Source organism: Dermacentor albipictus, chromosome 9, assembly GCF_038994185.2.
Source record: "Dermacentor albipictus isolate Rhodes 1998 colony chromosome 9, USDA_Dalb.pri_finalv2, whole genome shotgun sequence".
Classification (NCBI taxonomy): Eukaryota; Metazoa; Arthropoda; class Arachnida; order Ixodida; family Ixodidae; genus Dermacentor; species Dermacentor albipictus.
This window is the reverse complement of record NC_091829.1, coordinates 42,041,332-42,060,078: the sequence shown is the minus strand read 5'-3', so window position 1 is coordinate 42,060,078 and position 18,747 is coordinate 42,041,332. Positions and strand designations below refer to the sequence as shown.

Genomic DNA, 18,747 nt, shown 5'->3' with positions numbered 1-18,747 from the left:
GCAAAACTTGCACCTCAGCGGGCCGTTCTTAACACTGGTGGATTATAACATCCGAATACCAAAATATTGTTTTATCATGAGCAGTAGCTTGATTAACCAGAAAAATAGAATTGAAAAAATGAACAGCTGGCAATGCACTGTCGTGAAGTTGATGTACTCCTCAATTTGATGGCATATTCTAGTGAAAAATTGAAGAATCAAATTTTGTCCCAACAATCTCGTTGCATTCTACAGAAACCATTGATCAAACCTCATCAGTTTCAGCGTTTTTTACATGGGAACAGCCCAGGTGCATGAAAATATTTCGAACATACAGACATCGCACTGTGGTTTGGGTACATGGTGAAAAAACTGGTTTTCATTTTCTCCTCTATGGACCAACTCTTTCCAGCCAATTGGTAAATACAGATGGGCTTGAAAGACTGCTTTGCTAGTCTTATTGTTTCTTGTTAGTGGCCTTTTACCCCTTTTTGTACTGCAGGAAACGGGAAAAATGGTACCAAATTTCCCAGGAATTTGGCATGCAAGCAGCCCCCAGAAAAACTACACAGAAGTAACATCAAAGCCATCTATGACCACATGAGTGAGGGTTGCTCACCTCCACCGGAGATCACGGTCTAAACGACAATTGCCCATGCCATTCCACTACACCAGCAATACCCAGGAGCAACAAGATGGAAATTTGTGGATGGCGCCATCAACACACACGCATCGCACCACTGTGCTGGCTATCCTAGGGATGAATGCATACAAAATGAGCAGAGAATGTTCTCCTCAGTAGTATCTAGGCAAAGGCAGATATTCAAGGAGCAAAATCCCCCCAGATTTCCTCTCTCGCAACTGCTTGTCCTCATGTATGACCTCCTTAGTCCTGCTAGTTGCAACTAAAGTCGGGCAAATACGAAAATGAACGTCTTGTACATTAGTGCCTTTGGTAGCGTATACAGGAGCACTGATGATTTATTGGCATCCCCTTTGAAACGGGGTGGTGAAAATTAGTCGCCTAGCCTGCTTGATTTAATCAGGTCTGCTATACATTTTTTGTTCTGGCATTTTTGTATGCATCTCATTCTTTTTCTTTCCTCCCTGAAAGTCTCTTGCTCCTCTTGAGTGCTGACCTATACTTCCGTCTACTTCAATTCCAAGTGCTCCTAGAAGGTGTACGTTACCTACAGGTCTCACTGGGTACTTGTATCCAGTGGGACCTTCGCATTCTATTAGGATGTGCTAAGTGATCTCCGGATTTTCGCTGCTGCATGCGCATGCCTCATCTAGTTGTAACTGTTTGTTCCGGTATGTTTTTGCCCTATTACTTTTGGGCTGGCCAGCACTGTTGTTGCTCGGATACCCCAGTGTAATACATTCAAGTTACGATTAGACGCTGGCAGCTTTAGTGGTGGAAACAAAAGCAAAGCAACGCACATTAGGAAACTAGGTGTGTGCCAGTTATATAATGCTACAGATGCGGCGATGGTGCTAGCCACCATAACGGTGTATTGCCAGGTGGGCATGGCACTGCCGCGGTGGGATTAGAAAACAGCTTTTGGACAAAATACGGGTGATGTTTATTGCAGTAGGGCGAGCAACGCTGCACTCTGCTTGAGAACCACATGCCGACACATTTATTTATTTATTTATTTATTTATTTATTTATTTATTTATTTATTTATTTATTTATTTATATAAGATACTTTCAAGGCCCGAAGGCATTACAGAAATGAGTGGGTGAACATAACAAAAAAAATTGTGCAAGATACGAAGGCATATTCAACGTCGCGTTTCATGAATACTGGTTTTGAAGGTGTCGGTATCCAGGATGGCTGCAACGGTGGCGGGAAGGTGGTTCCAATCTTTGCTTGTGCTAGGGATGAATGCATTACTACAAAGTTTAGTATGTGAAGATGGCACACCAACTTTGAAACTGTGGTCAGAGCAAGATATGTATGACGGTTGGGTGATAAGCTGTTCTTTCAACAAAGGGTTGTGGCGGTAGATTTTATGGAATAGCGAAAGGCAGAAGCATCTACGATGGAAAGTTCTGGCAAGTTTTAGTTTCCATTAATCGCTTTGAGTACGATATATGCGGAGATCAAAATAGGCATAAATGAAGGTATATTTTTAATTAATTATTGATGAACCAGGCAAGTAACAGTGCAGAGTGTTATATTTAACAATCTGGGACATAATATGTGACCTTGTTGCAAAATTTGCGCAAATTCAAGGCTGAGGTAAACGGGAAATCTTTAAAGAAATGTTTTTAGGGGATAAATGCACGTAACTGAAAGCGCTAGTCTTATGGCATCAGATGCAACATGTGTGATATTGGGCAACAGCAGAACAGACTTTAATTGTTTCATTATAATCTCTGGGAGTATTAGTGAATGAGTGAAAATATATATTATAAAGGCTGGCACACGAGCCTACACCTGCTGCACAGCCAACTGATGAAGGCAGTACTTTGATGATGACGACGAAGACGAAAACAACAATAATAATAATCTGGATAATACATTAGTATACCAGTATAACAAATTGTTGGATATAACGAACTAAATTTATTTCGTTCCAAATAACAGACGATATAAATTTAGTTCGTTACAGAACATAGCAACCTTAAATGAACACAATTGCCGATTGATAAAATTTATCACCTCTCAGTATGCCGTGCCAAGCGTTCGACGTACTAACGCAAAACTGCTGAAGCGCAAAAGGTGTACAACTACAGCGAACACTGCACACCGTAGTACAACCCCATAGAAATTGAACTCGAAACTACAGTCATCATCAGCGATTTGGCGGCTGCTGATGACAATTGGTGCTGTTAACATTTGTGGCGACAGCCTTTATTAAAACTTTCTACCAACCCGCTGCAAATTTGATTTTGCTCACATTAACGTTATAAATTGATTCCTGATTAAAACCTAACCCATCGTGACTAGAATTTATACTGCTTTTCGCCGGCTCTGCCGCTAAAGCTGGCTAGAGGCGACTACGAAGCGTGGCCACCAGATAGCAGCACAGCGTTTGCGCGTTGTTGAGTGTTTTTGTGGGATGTGATCGGTGAAAGCTGTAAATATTCGCGTAGTGCCCTTTAATGCCAATCATGATGGACATGCCCATTGCCCCTCCAGGTAAGCTATCGAGTGTGCCTTTTGCCTGTACCGTGCGCTCAAAGCGGATGCAACGTGAAGCGGTTCCTGCTTGTTCGCCGTGAGATGTACTGCTTTCACGGCCTGCACGTTTCATCCCACGATGTGCCGATCGTTGATATCTATCTCGTTGGAGAAACCGCATCAAGAGTATTTGTAATTGCGGTGTTGTGGTCACCAACTGGCGCTCTTCGTTACTCGATAACTGCGCAGTGCGATCTCGTTGCGCCCTGAAAACTGCGCGGGCTAGTCCGGTGGGGTTCGGTAGCAGAAGACTGCAGGCGGCCGCTTCGCGCGCAGTCGTAGCTCGTACTGGAATAACAACTCGCTCACGGTGCGGTTTGGACTCTAAGCGTCCTTCACACGCTGACGTTTACGCAACGGTGGTTTCCTTGGGTCTATATCAGCGCTATCAAGTTCACCGACACGATCACCGGCGTGATACCGCTACAGGCCATGCGAACTTGCCGTTAACGACCGCCGAGCTGTAATTGCGCGACGGTCAGTCGGCATTACGACTTTGTTCCGTTCGGCTGCCGTTTCCCTTCTTTCTTAGCATTGTTAATACGTTAGAAAGCCGGGGCTTCGCGCCATGTACTTAGCACGCTATTTCCGAGCAGTGGTGTTTGACACGCGCGGATTAACGGACTCCTTAAACCGATGCCATTCAGCTGTGGAATTGTTCGTCCGCTGTGATGATCGTAACTACCACGTCCTTGCTAACACATCGTGTTTCGTTTGCAGACCAGGAGCTGCGCAACATAATTGACAAACTGGCCCAGTTTGTCGCACGAAATGGCCCCGAGTTTGAGCAAATGACCAAGCAGAAGCAGAAAGACAACCCCAAGTTCTCCTTCCTCTTCGGCGGCGAGTACTACGCCTACTACAAGCACCAGGTCGCCACGCAACAAAGCTGTGAGTAAAACGTGCTGCTCTTTAGGATGATTTCACACGGCCAGTTGTATTTCCTTTCTTCCTTTCTTTTTTGTATACTAGCTAGCAAGGCGCAACTTGTGCCCTTTAGCTTTTCTTTCTTGTACGCCTTGCATTTCTCCTACGATTTTTCTTTTCTACACTAAGACCTGCTAGGGACTTAAAAGAGGCTTTATAAAAATGCACATTGTATAAAAACCAGGTGTTGCTTTAGGTACTGCTTTGCTCACACAAGCTCATTGCTTTAGCTTGTCGAAGCCATGTGTTAGGCACTGTTTCACTGACGCAGCAGCCATTGTGACTTGCTGAGTTGTCAGAATCCAAAGTAACATAACCACTGTAACATATTTTTTTCTGGCTGGGAGTAAGCTATTGTGTTGTTCTGTGCATTTGCAGTGTGATCAACTATTAGAATGTTCCCTCTAATAGTTGATCTACTCGAGCTGCAAGTGCCAGCAAAAGCTATGTCTGTGCTCTGCACATATGTGAACAAAAGTGCCAGCTATATCAACTACACGTCGGCTGCTTCAAAGCCAGACAGTTTTGTACACTTGCAAGAGAGAAAACTCGCACATGTTTTGCATTGCTGTCCCATTGAACGGTGGATTGCACTATGCCTAAAGATGGTGGCCGAATGCATTTACTGTTTTATATGTCTCTTTTTGAATCTGTGGATAATGAGTGTTATTTGACTAGATTTTAGTAAAGGCACAACCCAAAATGTACACATGGCTCAAATGCTTTTGATCATGATTGCAGTGATGGAAGTGTTGTGCCAAGCGCGCCACACTGCACCGTGAAGGAAATGCTGCTACATGCTGCCCCAAATTATTGTTTATCGCAGGTGTTATGCCATGCCTGCGCTGATACGCACCTTCTCCGAATAACTGCAGAAAAAAGTCAATTGCGATAAAGTTCCTTGCACTCAAAATTTTGTTGCCTTTCACAATGCCATTCATATGAAGAAAATGCCCCATTTTGCTCTGTATTGTGCTCTGCTGAAGTAGTCTCTACTTCAAATAATGCAATGTTCTTTTTCGCACTGACACTTCGCATTCACCCATCGTGCAATTAGATGTGCGTTGCTTGTGATTGCAAAGTGCCACACGCGATGTTTGGAGCATTGTTATCTTGGAGCTTTCCGCCTCCTACACTGTTCCGTCCAGTAAGCGCATTCAACTGTCAATGCTGAAGTGTATGAGCATGTTTCAGGCAGGGCCCAGGACCCTCCTCCTTTTCTGGATCCAACAGTGTATTTGGAGAATGTGGCAGTGCTGTGTGGAAGTCTGAATAATCATAACAGGCACAAGAAATCGTTCAGTGATGTAGATATTGTCACGATGGGGTGCGTTTATTTAAAGATGAATCGATGAAAAGGGGAGAATAGTTGCCGCGTCGACACCGAGCTGCTCCAAAGATAAACACGCTTTGTCCTCTTCTTCTTCCGTCCTTGCTGTCACTTTAACATAACACTTCTCCCTTCACAGACGAAGCCTGCTGGGCAAGCAACTGTTACGTATACTCAGAGTCGTGGGGATGACAGTGCTTCAGGCGGGCGACGTGAACAAGCTGTGTCTTCTTAGAACGGCAGCCATTAGACATGAGACGAGCAGTCGAGTAGGTCACCTTGCTTAGGCGATCGGTGATGATGAAAAACCTGGTGTAACGAGCCAGAAACTTGTGGCACAGGCTGCACTTGTGAAGCGGTGTCCAAAGCCGTGCTTTGTCCCCCTTGTCATATGACACATTCTTATGCCATAAACAAGAAGAAAGGGGGTTAGCAGAGGGGCCCGATTTTTATTAGTCATATCATAAGAAGCCAACAAACACTGACACCAAGGACAACATAGGGGAAATTACTTGTGCTTAATAAATGAAATAAAGAAACAATAAATTAATGGAAATTAAAGTGGATGAAAAACAACTTGCCGCAGGTGGGAACCAAACCCACAACCTTCGCATTTCGCTTGCGATGCTCTACCAATTGAGCTACCGCGGCGCTGTTTCCCCATCCACTTTCTTGGGTATTTACGTTTCCTAGTAGAACACTGGGAGCGGTAGCCAGTGCCACCACTCCAAATCACGTTCTCGTGACGCCTGCGGCAAAAAGGAGGTTCCACGTCTGCCGCCAAGGTCTGTGAGTGGTGGCGCTGGCTAACACTCCTAGGGTTCTACTAGGACACATAAATACCCAAGAGAGTGGATGGGGAAACAACGCCGCAGTAGCTCAATTGGTAGAGCATCGCACGCGAAATGCGAAGGTTGTGGGTTCGGTTCCCACCTGCGGCAAGTTGTTTTTTCATCCACTTCAATTTCCATTAATTTATCGTTTCTTTATTTAATTTATTAAGCACAATTAATTTCCCCTATGTTGTCCTTGGTTTCAGTGTTTGTTGCCTTCTTATGATATTCTTATGCCACGAATCATAGCTGTTCTAGGAGTGACCCTGGGACGCCATCGTATGAAGGACCGACATGCTACAGGACCAATACTTTGGCTGGTTGGCTGAAATTTAGTTTTTTTTCTTTTTTCATTTATTGACACTAATTTGTCACCGTGTGCATTTTCATGGCAGGTGTGCATTCTTTGCTACTACATGTGCTAGATATTTGAGGTTGCTTTGCAGTCCATCAGTGCTTCATCAGTCCATCAGTAGTGGCTACATATCTTTTATTAGTGTTTTACATCTGGTGTGTGTAGTTTAGAAATAATAATTTTATGTAATTACGGTGACACATAATTGTAAGGGAACAGCTACTTGATTTGCTTTTGTTCACAATTGCTTAGTGGTTTCAACAAGTGCATATGACGTTTTATTACAACTAGGCAGCTTGAACACAAAAGAATATTGCGACACAAGCTACCTAACACGGATGCTATGCCATCTATGCCTGCGTGGACAAAAAAAGTAGCATCCTTATTTCTGTTTCATCACGACTTGCGCTTCTTAGTCATGCTTCTGCTTAGCTACCAGCTCCCTCAGCTAATGATTTGAATTGTAGTAATACAGAGTGACAACATAGTACATCCCCAATTTAATTATACTGCACGAGTTATAATATTGCTACAGAACAGTATTTGCAATGAGCAAGAGGTAAGCAGTGTGAAGACAACGACGATGATTAGAGGCTAGTGCGGGCTGTTGCCTCTTGGCCAAGTGTGGCCTATTTCCTTGTAAATATACTTGTATATAGCTATTCATCTGCGTCTTCCTATGTAACATATCTGGTGGAGGTGGACGGTACGTGGAGCCTTCCTTCATGGCTCCCAGCGACGACAACTTGACTCCGCCGGCTCCGACACCTGCTGCCACTTCAACAACCTACATCACTCTCCCCGCTCCCCGCGATCCTGGTGTATTCTCGGGCCAAGATGGGGGGACGTCGAGGAGTGGATCAGCCTGTACGAACACGTCAGCCGCAATAACCGGTGGGACCCTACTATCATGCTCGCCAACGTAGTCTTTTACCTTGGTGGCACACCTCGAGTTTGGTTTCGAACACACGAAGATGCGCTCACCAGTTGGGATTCGCTGCTCGGCCCATCACCCTGATACCCACCCGGCTTCTTCGATTCCTCCCCGTCCCGCATCTTCTTACCCACCATGTTCCCGCAACCCATCTGAATGGCGCACTGCTGATGACAAGCCCATTTGTTATCTTGGAGACTGCAACTGCACTATTCTTGCTCTCGCCGAAACCTGGCTTTCCCCCGAGTTAGCCGATCCTGAAATTCTTCCCGTAAAACTAACCTATAATATTTATCGCTGCGATCGCTCAGATAGAAGAGGTGGTGGCGTCCTCCTCGCTATTAAAAAAACTATCGCATCATATATTATTGACACATCTTCAGGTCTGGAGGTTGTCTGGGCCGCATGCCGCTGCCGTTCTGCCAAAGTTTTGATAGGCATTTGTTACCGCCCTCCAAATTACAGTCATTGCTTCATTGATGAACTGCGCAGCAGCATTGCTAAAGCCACCCAGCTCTGTCCAACTGAGTTCACATACCTTATAGGAGACTTTAATCTTCCTCTCATTGATTGGCCAAACTTGTCGTCATCCTGCAGTTTTTCATCAGAATTCATTAGCTTAAGCAAAAGCTCCGAGACTTGTCCGGCAAACCCTACGGTCACCAACTTGCCACGCAGAAGGCGCTTTCCGGCCATGTGCAGACATCAACAGAGCCCTACATCACGTACACTCAGGATGTCTTGGCTCTGTGCCGCAAAGTTGACGCACACATGACTGAGTCGGACAAGGTTTCCCACATCCTCAAAGGCATTGCCGATAACACCTTCAACTTGCTTGTTTCAACAATGTGGCGACGGTGGATGCATTTATAAAAGAGGGCCACCACCTGGAACTCGCTAAATGCCAACGTATTGACCAGCAGTTTGCCCGTCTGCCCAACACCCCAGCGACATTTTCCTGTGCCGACGCTCTTTGTCCCAACAACAGTGGCGATGTTACAAGGATCGTCCGGCGTGAGATCGAGGCCGCCTATGCGGCTGCTTTTGACTCCAGCCCCACCAACGCACCTGCAGTCACGGTTTCCCTGATCCAGGCAGTTGTCCGCCAGGAGTTCGAAAACATAGGTCTTCACACCATCTGCTCGGCCCATCACCCTGATACCCACCCGGCTTCTTCGATTCCTCCCCGTCCCGCATCTTCTTACCCACCATGTTTCCACAACCCATCTGAATGGCGCACTGCTGATGACAAGCCCATTTGTTTTCACTGCCATCGAATCGGGCACATTTCTCGGCCATGTCGCAGTCGCCGGAGCTCCCTGACCCAGTCTACTTATACTGCCTACTGTCACCGCCCAGGTGGCCCTTCTCGTCCCTATGCTGCACGCTCCGATAATGCCACCACTGATTCTCCTGCGCCGAGCCGCCCCTATTCTCGTTTGCCTTCGCCCCAACGATAACAATCTCGCTCTCCCCAGCCCCGTCGCTCCTCTTCGCCGACTCTCTTCGGATGCCGCTCCCTGCCGGAAAACAAGACGATGCAGCGCCTCGAGGTGACGCTGCATTGCTCCCTACGCCGCCAAATCCTATACTGATGTTGCCCACTCATCTGAACCTTCTTGATGTGCAAGTCGACGTTGTTTCTGTATCTGCTCTTATAGACAGTGGGGCGCATTAGTCAATATGATGGTCTTTCTGCATCTGCTCTTATAGACACTGGGGCGCATCTGTCGGTAATGAGGGCTGACCTTTGTAACCGCCTGAAGAAAATAGTCACGCCCGCCACGACGCCTGTTGTCCATGTCACCGAAGGCAGAACAGCCCCCGTAGTCGGTATGTGTGCCGCCTGCGTCTCCTTTGCCGAACGCTCCACTATCGTGCTATTCACAGTCATTGCCCACTGTCCTCACGACATCATTCTCGGCTTAGACTTCCTTTCCGCACATTCTATTCTCATCGATTGTTCCGCCAGTACTCTCCGCCTTGACCTGCCTGTTCTGGATTCCACTGAACCACACTCCAGTCGCCTCAGTTCCGTCGACTTCGTTCGCTTGTCACCTTCGGCATTGACTTACGTTGACTTAGTGTCATCCCCATCAGTGCGCGATGGTCACTACATCGCGGCTCCTGTGCAAGACGTCCTCCTTACACGGGATCAGAGTACCTCATAGAGTTTTATCTATTACGGTGAATTGCGTCTGCCTGCCAGTGGTCAATTTTGGCTTGATGACACAAGTGCTGCCACGCGGGATGTCTCTGGCCCAGCTTTGCTCATTCGAGGATCACTCAGTAGCATCTATTGCAGTAGACGACAATTCAGCCGATCCTCCTCTACCATCGCTAACTTACAGCAAATGATTGCGCCTAACATGCCGTCCGAACACGCTCATGAGCTCTACCGCGTTCTGTTTTTCTACCACGATATATTTTACTTTAATGATCGTCCTTTGGCCCAAACTACAGTTGTTAAACATCGCATTAATACCAGCGATGCCCTTCCTATTTATCGCCGCCCATATCGAGTGTCACCGGCTGAGCGTCAAGTTATTCACGCAGAAGTTCGCAAAATGCTTGCCAAGAACATTATTGAACTGTCATGTAGTCCATGGGCATCACCTGTTGTACTGGTAAAAAAAGAAGGATGGCTCATGGCACTTTTGCGTGGATTATTGGCACCTTAACAGGTTTACCAAAAAGAATGTGTATCCCCTACCTCGGATTGATGACGCCCTTGACTACCTCCACGGTGCTCGCTATTTCTCCTCTATTCACCTTCGCTCCAGCTACTGACAGATTGCCGTGGACGATCTCGACCGCGAGAATACTGCCTTTGTAACACCCGATGGTCTTTATCAATTCAAAGTGATGCTGTTCGGTCTATGTAACGCTCCTGCCACTTTTGAACGCATGATGGACTCCCTTCTTCATGGTTTCAAATGGTCCACGTGCCTGTGCTACTTGGACGACATTATAGTATTCTTCCCAACATTCGCTATGCACCTCGAGCGCCTCTTGGCAGTCCTGGACGTTTTTCGTCGAGCCGGTCTGTAACTCAACGCATTGAAGTGCCAATACGGCCGTCGCCAGATTACCGTCCTTGGACATCTCGTTGACGCGAACGGAGTGCAAGTGGACCCAGGCAAGAACTATGCTGTTACGCACATTCCTGTTGCGAAGTGTGTCAAGGATGTATGCAGCTTCATCGGCCTTTGTTCGTACTTCCACCGTTTCGTGAAAAATTTCGCGACCTTAGCACGACCACTAACCAAGCTTTTGAAAAAAAACGCCCCTTTCCAGTAGGGCGATAACGAAGCCTCTGCATTCTCGCATCTAATCGACCTTCTCACAACGCCTCCCATTCTGGCCCATTTCGATCCTTCTGCACCTACCGAAGTGCGTACTGATGCCAGCGGTCACGGAATTGGTGCAGTACTGGCACAATGCTAGTGCGGCAACGACCGTGTTATCGCTTACTCCAGCAGGCTCCTCTCTATTCCATCACTGAGCGTGAGTGTCTGGCCCTAGTTTGGGCAGTTGCGAAGTTCCGCCGATACTTATATGGCCGACCCTTTTTCATTGTCACAGACCATCATGCGCTTTGCTGGTTATGCTCACTGAAAGATCCTACAGGAAGACTTGGTCGCTGGGCCTTACGCCTCCAAGAATATTCGTATTCTGTCACCTACAAACCTGGCTGATTACACAAGGATGCTGACTGCCTGTCTCTCTACCCGGTAGACGAGCCTGATGACCCTGCCAGTAGTACCGCCAGCGGCATTTTCTCTGTGTCTGCCTTCGATAACATCGCCGATGAGCAGTACCAGGACCTATCGCTGTGAGCACTCATCGACTGTCTGCGCTCTACAGCTACCGACGCATCCGTTCGCCGATATGCCCTCCAGGACATCATCCTGTCCCCAAAGAAAATTCCTCCCTGACGGATCTGATCTTCTTGTCGTGCCAAAACATCTACGACAGACTGTGCTCTTTGACATGTATGACGCACCGACTGCAGGACATCTTTGGGTAACCCGCACGTACTACCGTGTCCGCTGCCGTCTCTATTGGCCTGGTCTCGCTCACTCCATCCGACGCTATGTTGCTGCCTGTGATCCCTGCCAGCGTCGGAAAACACCTCAGGTGCTACCTGCCGGTCATCCCCAGCTGATCACCATCCCTGTGGAACCGTTCTTTCGTGTTGGATTAGACCTCCTCGGTCCCTTTCCCACGTCATCCTCTGGGAACAGATGGGTAGCCGTCGCAGCTGATTACGCCACCCGATACGTTGCGCCACTGACGTTGCGGACTTTCTCTTGCGTGACATTATCTTGCTTCATGGCGCCCCGCAACAGCTGCTTATTGACCGCGGTCGTAACTTCCTCTCGAAAGTTATCGCCAACATTGTGCATTCCTGCTCCACTCAACACAAGCTGACCACCTCACACCATCGTCAAACCAATGGCCTGACAGAGTGGTTAAATCGTGCTCTTACTGATATGCTGTCCAAGTACGTTTCCCAAGACCACCACGACTGGGACATTGCCCTTCCTTACGTCACATTTGCGTATAATTCTTCCTGGCATGACACCGCCGGATTTTCTCCATTTTATATTCTGTATGGTCGCGAACCGACCTTGCCCCTTGACACGGCACTTCCTCCTGCTGCGATCTCAACAAGCCAGTATGCGCGCGACGCCATAGCCCTCGCCGACCATGCACGCCAGCTTGCCCGTACCCGCCTGACGGCCTCGCAAACCACTCAGCAGCGTCAGTACAGTGCCCACCACCACGACGTACAGTTTTCGCCTGGTGCGCTCGTGCTCCTGTGGTCACCCTCTCGTCACGTCGGACTTTCAGAAAAGCTCCTTTCGCGATACATAGGGCCCTACCGCGTGCTGCGCCAGGTGATGCCTGTGACGTATGAAATTGCTCCTGTGAGCTCAACCTCGTCATCTACTCTGGCATCTAGGGATGTCGTGCATGTCAGTAGGCTCAAGGCCTACTACACTGCTTCCGAGTCTGGCCTTTAGTCGCTCCGGGACTGCGCTTTTGCCGCCGGGGGTAGTGCTGTGGAACAGCATTTGCGATGACAAAGAGGCGAGCAGTGTGAAGACGACGACGATGATTAGAGGCTAGCGCGGGCTGTTGCCTCTTGGCCAAGTGCGGCGTATTTCCTTGTATATAGCTTCTCGTCTGTGTCTTCCTACGTAACAATATTAGAGACGAAGACCTGAATATGTGTCGGTTTCTTGCACTGGTGCAGGCATATTGCTGTTAATGGAACAGCCTAGCGAACCATATGCTGTGACTAGCATGCGATGTAAATTCGTGAGCTTATCGTGGCACAGTATGATTAATTCACGAGGATGCGGTGCTCCCACCATATCATTAAAGAGGTGTGGACAGTTGTATCAACTTGTGGACATGAATTTGTCAGATTAAACATTTAGCCGATAAAACGCCTAATGAAGCCAAGGACAGGTCGAGGAGAATGAACTCATTGTTGAAATGCAGAAATAATGGTGAATTCGCGTTAAATCTACGCTTATCTTCATTTCTTTAAATATAAATTAAAAATATAGAACAGCAAGTTCAGGAAAAAAAAGTTGCATCTTAGCATACTTCATAAAAAGTACAATTTTTCGAAGGTACTAACTTATACAGTGTCTTTATTCATTAACTGCATGCGGAGCTTTCACATTGCACCAGAGAAGTTTCCTCTCCAGAGTGTTGTTTACGTGCTCTAAACAGCAAGTTTTTCTGCTTCAAAAGCATATATTCTTATTTCAAACTGCGATTTTTTTCTGCTCATAAAGCTGCTACAAAAGGCCAAGTGCCACTTCCATCTCTGTGATTGTTATTTAAGCAAAAATGGCATTTTAACCCTTTTCGTGGGGAACATGAGCTTGGCTCATCAAGTACAAAAGATGAGTTCAGCTCGTCAAAAGTAGTTCTGCTAAATGATTGGCTTCAAAGACATCTTGCATGCCTCCAGTGTTCAGTACTTTATGAAAACAATACCAGGTGGCAAAAGAGTTGCATAGAGCAATTAAATGAACAGGCTGTCTTATTATAGGTTTTGCATGTAATATGCTGTACTTCAAAGTTGCTGGCTCTATGGGACAAGGTAGTTCATAGATTGGTGTATCAAGAAAAGCTCATTTATGGATTCATAAAAACATAGCTGGCCTACAATCTTGATGATGATGATGAAGCCTCATTTAATGGCACAAACCCACTATGGAAAATTAGCCACGAATTGGGTGGTAATATGATTGAAAAAATAAAATAAATTAACAAATAAATAACACAAAAAAAGGAAAATAAATGTATAACCCAAGACGAAAAATAAACTGAATATATGAGGTAGAGTAGTGATCTATACTATAATCAGCCTTGCGTTGATGGGAATACTAAAAAAAAAAAAAAAATTGTTACTGGAATACATAAAATAAAGGATATACTTAAAGGTGAGCAAGTTAAATTTTGAATAATAATACTGGTGATGCCCTGGCTGGCGTGTTTGCAAACAATTCGCCTTTTCTTTCACATGGGTTATTAAATAATTTTAACCATTTAATTTAATCTTTTAATTATTTGAACCATTTGGGCAAATCTATAAACGTTATTGTATTTTTCAGAAGCTTTCTTCCATATTCTTTTATATATGGTTGAACAGATTACAGAACACTACATGAAGAATTGTAAGTGCAATTTGCTATGCAGAGAACGAAGAAGAAGAAGAAGTGGTTAGAACAAAGGGTGTGAAGAAGAGGAAGAAGTGCCAATTCTCTTACTTTTGTGGATGTGTTGGTTGGCATTGCTTTTCTTTTTCGAACATTTTCTTGTTATCATTGTTGTGTGCCAATCTCCCTCATCTATTTGATGTCGCTTGTGCAATGTAAGCATCTTAGACATTTTTCACACAACATGCTGCATGTTTGAGGGGCAAGAAGGAACAGTGAATAGTGACCCTTTGGTCTAAGTCATTTAGCCATCATGCTTGCAAGCTTCAATCTGACATGTGGCTTTAGTTCTGTAGCAGAAATTCATACATATTTCTTTTTTTTTCTTTGTGTGTGTGTGTACGATATCTTTGGCTACAAAAGTAAGCAAGGGCTGCAGAAAATATGGCTTATTTAATTTAGTTGTTGCCACTCTATTTTTTTCTTCTCAGTTTTCAGTTGGCCTAATGTTTTCTAATAAGATACATGCTAGCATCAGAATATATTGGATACAGAACTAAGAGCAATTTGTCTTGTAAAACGTGAATGAATTGGTAGTTTTATGTCTTGCTTGTCATTAATGATATCTGTCTGAATATCTGCTGTATTCTTAAATAACACTAAACATTTCAACTTTACGGACCAGAAATTTTGCCAGTCAATTTTAGAACTGTGCTATGACGACTTGTATTGTGATGGGTTCACTGGTTGTGGTATTAACAGTTTTGTGAAGCTTATCACAGCCTGTTGCTGGTATGTGCTTTCTTGCCTGCCTATTGCTTGTCTAGTAAATTTTCTGTCATGATTTTTGGCAGCCATACTTTTGTGTTTGGTGACATGTGACTGACAGCTTAGTTCATCGGTTGTGGACATGGTAGTTGGTTATTCATATAAGCATTTTCTTCTCCTCATATATTCATTCAAGTCACTTCATAACTAGACTGTGATTGCTGGACTGAAGAAACTTTTCTTGTCAAATTGGCGTTAAGCACAGGTGAAAACGATAAAACTTTGCTCAAGTACTTTCTAGTGAAAAAAAAATTTTTTTGTTGGCTCTCGCATCGATAAGTTTGTATACCTACCCCATGATTGGCTAAACTTCTCATTATTTATTTTATTTATTAAATGGGATTAGGAGTAGCATTACATTCTTCACTCCTCACTGGCTTTTCAAAAATGCTTAACGTGTTTTCACTAACTTGGCCTGAAATTGCAGCGTTATGCTAAGCTGCTTTGGCCATTCTAGACTTTCACATCTAGCACCAAGATATAGTTATTTTACTGGGGATAACTAGTTATAGAGGCATCAGTAAAAATGTAAATGTCTGTTGTCATCTGTGACACAAATCGGGGCTCTGGTTTCGAGACCGGCCCAGTTTACGGGTGCACTGGTTCTGAGAGTCATCATCATCAGCCTGTATTTATGTCCACTGCAGGACAAAGGCCTCTCCCATGGACTTCCAATTGCTCCTGCGTTGCACCTTCTCACCCCCTCTTATGCCTTCAAATTTCCAAGTTTTATCACACCACTTCATTTTCGGGCATCCTCAATTGTGCTTCCCTTCTCTTGGCACCCATTCTGTAACTCGTAATAGACCACCAGTTATCTCAAACATGCATTACGTGGCCTGGCCAGCTCCATTTCTTCCATATAATGTCAACTAGAAGATTGGCTTTTCTTGTTTGGTCTCTAATACACATGGCTTGCTCTAATACACACGGCTTCCTTGCTGTCTTTTTAATGTTTCACCTAACATCTTGCATTCCATGACTCATTGGACAGTCCCTAACTTTTTCTCAAGATTCATTAATAACTTTCAAGTCCCTGCTCCATATGTGAGTACTGGTAGAATGCAACTATCAGACACTTTTATTTTCAAGGATATCAATTAGCTACTGATCATGACTTTGCAACGTCTGCCATATAAGCTGCAGCCCATTTTTATTCTTGTGTAGATCTAGTTCTTATGTTCAGGGTCCCCTGCGAGTAATTGGTCTAGATAAACATACTTTTGCACGGATCCTTGAGGCTGACTCCTAATCATGAATTCTCATTCTCTTGCCAGACTATTGAATGTTACCTTTGTCTCCTGCATAGTAATCTACAACCCTACTCTTACACTCTGCCGGCCCAGAATTGCAGTCATGCTTCCGAGGGTAGCCTGTTTGGTATTCCTGCCATGGCTTTCTTCTCCCCAGAGGAAAAGCTTCAAAGGAGACATGGGCATGACAAAGTGAGGCGTGAGAGCCAGTCCTTAGTCTACAGAGGAGAAATGCATGGTGCGGTGTTCCAAGGATTCACTTGCGGAAGTAAAGCGTGCTTGGCGAGATATGCCCGGAACCAAACAGTGCCTTTAGGGTCAGGCGGCCACTGGCGGCAAGTTGTTTTTTTCACCCACTTTCGTCTCCTTTTAGCTTATCATTTCTACACGTCCTTCAACACTACGAATAATTTCTCCTTGTTTTCATCGACTTTATTATCTGTTACCTTCATATGGTCATAATCAGGTCATGGTTTTGGCACAAGAAGCCTCAGAGTGGCGCGGTGATACGCACTTGCAGCGCAGCGAGACGTTGCACAGTTGCTGGCCAAAAATGCCAGTGGCATCGGACGCGATACATGGTGCTTGCGACGAAAAGGAGAGAAGAAATGGTGGCAGGCACATAAACCAGTAATAGGCTTAGACGTCCAGCACGTGACTAGACGCTGGCGGAAGTACCGAGTCGCCACGGAAACCACCGCTGGGTGACGGGTAGGTGCGAGCTACGAAATCATTTCCTGCAGCGTAATCTCGAGGGCATGTTCCTCCTCAAACGCACCACCGGCGGCAAGTTGTTTTTTCCCCCCATTTTCGTCACCTTTTAGCTTATCATTTCTACACGTCCTTCAAAACTACGAATAATTTCTCCTTGTCTTCATCGACTTCATTACCTGTTACCTTCACATGGTCATAATCAGATCATGGTTTTGGCACAAGAAGCCTCAGAGTTTTGTTAACAAACTCCTTTGCTGTTCTACATCTCGTGGTGCAGCTTTGAAGCCGAAAGAGGAAGTGCCACCGACGGCAGCAGGTGCTCCGCCGGGTCCCATGCCATGGCAGGCGACGTCCAACGTGGCGCTTGCCCAGCTGCAGCAGCAGGTGCAGGAGATCCAGGAGCAGATACGACAGAGCGAGGTCAACTTGGCCGCGCAACACCAGGTCCTTTTGCAACAGCAACAGGTGAGCACTAACTTGGGCCGGTTGGTACATGCTGAAGCTAGAAATTCCGGCAGAATGAACTCGGAATGGTTCGACATTAATGCGACAAGTAGCATTGAAGTAATGCAGCACAACACTGCATTGCCACCGCGTCATATATCTCAGATAATGGGAAGAGGGGGGTGGGGTCTCACAATCAAATGACGCCCAGAGCCAATGTTTTGACAAGGGGACATCTTCGTCGTGCAGACAAGTGACAGAGACAAGTAACCGTGTCAAAATGTTGGCTCCAGGCTGAGGCTTTGTTGTAGGCAACCGTTGTTCATTTAAGGTCCCTGTTCCTGTGAACCATGTCCTTGTGATCAGTCACAATGCATTGGGAACACTACTACATTGCATAATTCTTTTTGAACCAGAAGAATAAGGGTATCCAAGACGCTTGTCTTTTATTTTTCGACACCTTCCCATTTCCATACCATCTTATATTTCTCTAATGTAGGTCTATGCGAGTACAACCCACCGTGGTGGCTTATATCCCGTTCACGTGAGGCACTTACAATTGCAAGCAAGCTCGATCTCAATTGGCTTCTTTATGCAAGTTGCGGAAAGGAACCTTTTGCGGTCAAGCAATTCGATCCCGGCTCAGCACGATCGTGATCTAAAGTACTCTGTGTGACCGGGGTATTAGTGGTTATGGTGTTGCGCTGCTAAGCACAATGTCTCAGCTTTGACCCCCCGCTTCGGTGGCCACATTTCTGTAAGTGCAAATTGAAAAAAAAAAAAAATGCTTGCGTACCTAAATTTAGGTGCAATATAAAGAACACCTGCTGGTGAAAATAGATCTGTAGACCACCATGATGTCCCCCATAACCCACTGGAGAATTTTGGGACGTGAAACCCCATTATTTAATTATATTTTCATCTATGCCAGTATATCTTTGCTGTGCTAAAGCTCTCCAATAGCTTGTTGTCTGGAAAATTTTCATAGTTGTTGCATGGTTGTTTGGACACTTCTTATATCTGATGTCTGATATTGTTTTGTCTTTCAGGTGCAGTTAGACGAGGCCATACGAAAGGCCCAAGATGACAAGCTGATGGCTCAGGCAAAGAGCTGCGACATAGAGATTGCAGAATTGGATAAGATCCTTCAGCCTATCATTGAGTCTTGCACCAAGGATGCCATTTCGGTGAGCATGTGTATTCTGGATGTACCTAGCATAGAGATGTATGAACTTGTAAGGAAGGCTTGCAATGCTTCAGTGCTAATTAA

The 18,747-nt window shown here is 45.5% G+C and overlaps 1 protein-coding gene across 4 annotated transcripts in view; it reads left to right on the top strand.

Annotated features, from left to right (window-relative positions):
* Window positions 1–2,992: 2,992 nt before the first annotated feature.
* The window catches only part of LOC139049714 (calcium homeostasis endoplasmic reticulum protein-like), a 63,331-nt gene continuing 47,576 nt past the window's right edge, over window positions 2,993–18,747 (top strand). For 3 of the 4 annotated variants that reach the window (XM_070525459.1, XM_070525460.1, XM_070525458.1), the window contains exons 1-4: window positions 2,993–3,131; window positions 3,894–4,064; window positions 17,311–17,498; window positions 18,527–18,664. In XM_070525459.1, the coding sequence (XP_070381560.1) occupies window positions 3,095–3,131; window positions 3,894–4,064; window positions 17,311–17,498; window positions 18,527–18,664 (534 nt within the window). In that variant the 5' untranslated portion in view covers window positions 2,993–3,094. Of the gene's footprint in view, window positions 3,132–3,893; window positions 4,065–14,314; window positions 14,454–17,310; window positions 17,499–18,526; window positions 18,665–18,747 lie in introns of those variants that run through there. The other variant, XM_070525461.1, reaches the window with a different exon arrangement.